Source organism: Phalaenopsis equestris, unplaced genomic scaffold, assembly GCF_001263595.1.
Source record: "Phalaenopsis equestris unplaced genomic scaffold, ASM126359v1 Scaffold000224, whole genome shotgun sequence".
Taxonomy (NCBI): Eukaryota; Viridiplantae; Streptophyta; class Magnoliopsida; order Asparagales; family Orchidaceae; genus Phalaenopsis; species Phalaenopsis equestris.
In genome coordinates, this window is record NW_018164666.1 from 5,557,158 (window position 1) to 5,563,246 (window position 6,089).

General features: G+C 33.8%; 1 protein-coding gene across 1 annotated transcript; it reads right to left on the reverse strand.

Annotated features, from left to right (window-relative positions):
- Positions 1-561: 561 nt before the first annotated feature.
- Positions 562-5,471, reverse strand: LOC110023359 (organic cation/carnitine transporter 7-like). Its single transcript, XM_020722737.1, is given in 7 exon segments — positions 562-884; positions 1,010-1,212; positions 1,313-1,844; positions 3,810-3,818; positions 3,820-4,048; positions 4,667-4,935; positions 5,311-5,471. Coding segments are annotated over 6 exon segments (1,476 nt in total). The 5' UTR covers positions 5,311-5,471; the 3' UTR covers positions 562-650.
- Between the last annotated feature and the right edge of the window lie 618 nt (positions 5,472-6,089).

A 6,089-nucleotide genomic window follows, 5' to 3' on the forward strand; every position in this document is an offset into this window, starting at 1 on the left:
AATTTGACATACTTACAATAAAATTGAGTGCTCAACGAGAGAAATTTAATGAGTCTAGTTCATTTATATTTGAGGTCTTTAAGACCCACAAAACATTAAAAAAACCACCTCTGATCATGGAAGTCAGTAAGGGCTGCCTGATCAAGTGGTTACTGGAGTTATTTGTCAAATGACTAAATTCTTCTCCTCCATAGTTTATAACTTCCGACGACTTTTTTCAAACTCCTGAAGTTTTACGTAGTATAAAATTATAACCCTGCTCTCTCAAGTGTTTGATGTGTATATTTATAATCACACGTTTATAGTATATTACTTTAAGTGGATCAGACCCTGTGATTTTTTTCCTTTTTTGAGTTTTTTCCATATAAAAATTAAGATGACTTCTTCTACAACTCTTCAATTATGTGTGTGTTTGTTGCATCTCAGTGTAACACAAAGACATTAATTTATTATTCTACTACCAAAAACTTTCTGACACCCAACACTGCTCATCTTCTATCATCTCAGTCAAACACTACATTGTAGTAAAGCATGGATGTTGGTCATATAAAATCTGAAACCTTGTTAGAATTTATTTAATTAAATTGCTCTACAACAATATAATACAACAACAACTGATCAATGAATAAAAGTTTGGAACAAAGACCATCTCAACTGATTAAACTCTCCAAAGAATCATCGAGACCGCGACCCTTCGTTTCGACAGGGAAGAAAGCAACAACTATGGCCGATAGACTGATCACAAATTCAAAGAGAAGAATAGCTTCAGTCTGGTGGCAGTCATCCACCAAAGCTACAGCCACAAGAGGAGAAATAATTCCACCAATTCTTCCCATAGCACTCGCAGTTCCATAACCGCTGCTCCTTAGAGAGGTCGGATAAAGCTAAGAAAACAAGTATGCAAATTTAGTCGTTAGACAAGCCTTAGTGACAGATTTCATTTTTATAATATATTAGAAGATGTATGATAGTAATTCATGACCATGGGAGCCATTTTCTTCATACTCACCTCAGGAGCATATATGCACAGGCATGTCGAGCTTGCAGTGATGCATAATCGAGTACAAAATAGAAGGGTTGTCGTTAACCCTTCAGTATGAAGAAAAGCCAGAGGGATCAAGGAAACGAAAGCTGTGAAAAGCATTATTATCATTGTAATCTTCCGGCCAAACCTATCAACCATCACAGCCAACAAAAGAAGCCCGGGCAACTCTGCAAATACAACAAAGAAATATTTTTATGAATCTAACCAAAATATTATTGAGAATATATTGAGAAAAAAAGCTTTTAAAAAAATTCTTTAACATTTTACCGGCGAAGCTAGTGATAAACACGTCCTTGTAAAGATTCTCGTCTTCTGTGTGATTAAGTTGAAGCTTTGGGGAAGTACATGCCATTTTTCCATCACTTAGTGCTGAAGTTAGCAAGACAATGCCATAATATGCAAATATGTTTCCGAAGAAACCAATCCAAAGGAGAAGAGTTGATCTGACTAATGTTGGAGACAAGAGATTGGACAGTGTGGTAAAAAATCCAATCTTTGATTTCATATTGTGAAGAACAGGAGTTCGATCCCTTTGAACTATAATCAAATGTGAGGTTTCAGGAACATTTTCTTCCCCATCAAGCTCCCCTCTGATGTCAGAAATAAGAGAACCATAAGGAAGTGCCATGTTGTTCGTTCTAGCCATTTTTTCTAGAACTTTGATGGCATCAGTTGTTCTGCCTTTAGTGCAAAGGTATCTTGGTGATTCAGGGGTGAAGCTGTAAAACAAGAGGAGAAGGAGGACTGGCAAAGAAGACAGTGCAAGGAGCCACCTCCAACCCATGTTAGGCATGACTACCTGCAAATAACAAGTTTGAAAAACTTAATCTTGACAAAATAGAAGAGATTTTCTACAAAGACATGAACTCCTTTATGTGGATATACAGTTAGATTGGTACATAGGCATTGTTAATTTATTATGAAAAGGGATCAAAAAATTATGGTGTGGTACTGAAAAAATAGTACTATTTTGATTGTAGATTTGTGCTGCTAACCATATTTCACTATAAATAGTAACACTTAGCTTGAATCAGCTTTGCATTAAATGATTGCAATTCTATCATTATGGAGTGCTTATGGCATTTGAAAATTTCTCAAAATATTTAGCTTTCTTGAATTAAATAAACACTTCTAACTAAGAAAAATAAACTCAGGGCATCGGGTTTTGGAGTAACTATGTTAAGCTTAGGGTGGGCAATTGCATATGCTGAAATTTAAGATTTCTCTATATATGATATAAATTTAATATTTTTCTATATATTTTAAGAAATTTAGTATTTTTGCTCGATCTCAGAAGATTTTTTTGCCCAATACCAAAAATATATTTTTAACATCCATAATTTTGCCCACCCTTACAATTGAAGTTGGTTCCCCCAAGAATTCAAGATGGCAATGAAACAAACGCCAACCTTCTTGACATTATTTCATTCTTCATTATACATAACAAACAATTAAATGGCTATCCACAAGCATCATGAGAACTAAGTCATCAAATAAGTTTCAAATTGATGAAAGGATTTCTGCCTTAAGCCAATATTTCAATTTCATCGGTTTCATTAGTAAAGGTTAGGGTTTGTTTGGGCTGGCTTTAGCGTTTTTGTAAAAGTAGTTGTACAACTATGGTAGAAAAAATAATTTGTTATAAAGTTGGGGTGGGAATTATAATTTTTTTTCGAAAAATCAGACAGTATCTTTTAGAGAGCCACTACACATTTCAACAAATCATGTTGAAAAAAACAGCTTTCCGCTTTATAAATTTTTAAAAGTCACCAAGAAAACAATTCCTAAAACAGAACTACGGTGACGGTGTGAAACATAAAGTAGGCATAAAGCTATTCCCAATATATTATAATCACCAAGAAATGTGCCAAACATGAGCAAATTAATCTATTAGAAGAAGATTATAGTTGTATGCTATCTCTAGTCATAACTAAAAAAAATCATGATCTTTTAATTGTAGGGTTTAAATTTAACTCGAAGCAAAAAAAATATTTTACATAGACTTGGTCATTTAATTTGAGATATTAGAGCTTATTAGGTTATTTACTATGTTAGATCAATTTATTAGAGCTGTAAAAACTCCAACATCAAAACTTGAAATCAATTGGGTGAACCTTTATAAAACTCTTTACTTCTTTATGCATTTATTTATTTATTTTATTTGTTTCTTGCACTTAGTGATTGAAATAGGTGTTATGCGATAACAATGCGGAAACTAAGAAATTCACACAACAACAATTAAATACAAATGATTTACACGGTTTAGAATTGAATTGATTCACCCACTTCCTCAAGGAGGGAGAGATTCCACTAGCACGAAATGGGGGGAAAAGAAAAAAAAAGTTTAGGGTTAAAACTTCAACACCTCTCACCATGACTCTCTCATGAACCTTAAATCCATTTTATAGTGGAGGATTAGGGCATGCAAGTAAATAAAGACAAAAGGCTAAATTACCCCTAATTACAATAAAAGCCAAAAATCAATAATAGAGGTTGCCTTATTCTCATATTTTACCTTCTAAAGGAGCTTGCTTTATAAACTCTTTTTGACTAGAAGTAATCATTTGATGACAAAACACCCTATTAAAACTCATGAATAGTTTCAAATATAAAGAGATCATAAATTCAGAATCCTTAAGATGAGCCTATTTCATAATATGAAAAAAATCTTGAAATCTGAATAGAGAGCAGCACACAAATGAATAAAATATCTGAACAAAATCAGACAGAGAGAACCTAAATTGACAATGGAAAAAAGAAATACCCAAGCAAGTTGAAGCCTCAAGAATGGTGCCCAAGCTCCAACAGAAAGAAAAGATAGTCATCCATATACCTCTGTTGGTGGCAGGAACAAACTCTAAAAACCAGGAGAAAAGCACCGGTCCGCCCCCCAACCCAATTCCAACTAAAAACCGAAGGATGATGAAAGTATTGTAGTTGGGGGAGAAAGCGCTGAGAAAACCAGCTCCGCTGGTAACCAGCGCAGTAAAGATGAAACCTTTTCTGTAAAATGCTAAGATGTATGAGCAATGTTAACAATTAAGAGTGTACTGTTAAAATAACAGTTCATTCAAAGTCAAATACATGTAGGGTAGATATTTTTAAAATATATGGATTTTAGAAATATAGAGTAAATGAAATACGGAAGCTAGTTTAAATGCAAATTTAATGCATTATATTTTTTTATTTATTTTTTATGAACAAAATTTGGGGCAAGTCCCTAAACAATAAAAACAATACAACTTTTTCTTATGTTTATTTGAAGGGGAAAGAGGATTCAATCCAAGAAACACCTACTTTCAAAGTCTTTACCAACCAAATTTGTTTTGGAACATGTTCTTAATAAGATGACGAATTTCAATAACCAAACTATTGGATCTCTGTCTACCAAAATTTCTCAATCTATTAAACATAGATTTCTCTTAGGGTTGTCAATTCGGGTTAACGGGTCGGGATTAGGTGTGAAACAGGGTCAACCCGAGTTTCTTTTATCTTCTATAAAATCTTTTTGTCATGTATAACTATGTTAAGCAGGCAGACTTAAAAAAAAGGGTAAAATTATCCAACTGCAGGGCTAAAATATAAATAACAGAATTACAAGGGTGGATGCTAGAACCATACCTTCTTCCATAATTGTCTGAAATGACTCCCCAAGAATATTGCCCCAAAAGCATGCCAGCAAAAACGACACTAGAGATTAAACTCTCTTGGCGAGGAGAAAGTTTCCATTCGGATTGAATTGGAGAGCCAATAAATGAAAGAATCATAAGCTCCATTGCCTCTGCAGCATAACCAATCCCAGAATACAGAAACACAAAGAATTGGAACTTCCCAAATCCAACTGAAACCAGCGCTTCCTCCACCGTATACATATTCCTCTCATTTCCCATCTGCAAACTGTCAATTAATTAATACTAAAACGCATAAAATCTTCATTTGCACTGTGCACACTGTACTAAGCTTAAAAGCAACTCACACTGCAAGAATATACAAAAGAGATTTAAAAAACCAGAAAATGGTAGTAGCAATGGACTGAACAATCGAAATTTACTTTTTTGTCATCAAAGTAATTTGAAAGAGTCCAGCTTTCTACTCTCACTAGAGTTGGTATTGCTAGATTCTTCAATCTTAACAAAGCTCGAACTCATCATCTCAACTCATCTTTTCTTCATTTTAATCATGAAGATTACCATTCTGAAGCTAGTTGGAGAAAGAAAATAAAAAAAAAAACATTTTCAGAAAGGTTTTGAAGTTGTAGTACTAACCGGTGAGGCTTCTGCAAGAGCTTCAAAAATTCGAATTTGATGCAGAAAACCAAAACGCTGAAAAACCCGATTGGAAATTTACAAGCTTTTTGCGTTATGTGTTTCTTTCACGTAAGCCTTATTATGAGCTTTCTAAGTAGCTTGCGTGCGCTTCCTTCTTCCCTCCGGTAGTAATAAAGAGGGTGGAACGGCCTTATCCATGAGAAAGCTTGTTCATATTCTAATAATATTATTATTATTTTGGGATAATTACTTCAATAATATTTAAAAATATTTAACATTAAATCCATATAGTATTATTTAAAAATAACTCTTCAAATAGTCGGAAAATCATTTATTTTATCCTATAAGATATTAGTACTTTAGTATACTAACATCTCAAATGTAAAACAAATGTGGACGTAGTTAGTAAGTTTTTTTGGTCTTGTTATCTGCAGATAAACAAAGGAAATGTAAAGTTTCATGGTCAGAAGAATGAATTTCAAGCACGTGTGCAGTTGGTCGGAGAAAATTTTGGACTTTTGGGAACACTTGCCACAATGAGATGACTAGGCGTTTAAGGCCTCGCTTGACGATTGCTGTATTTTATTAGAATGGGAAAAAAATGCCATTCTGTTTAGCTTGCAGTGGGAAAAATTTTTCAGAAAAATTCAATGCCCAAACGATGCATTTCGTTTTGTCAGCTTTATGTTAAATGGAATGGAGCCTGAACACGTATTCAAACGAAGGCTAAGTTGGGCCCTGTTTTAATTTTCATGAATTTTGATCTTTGAATGAGA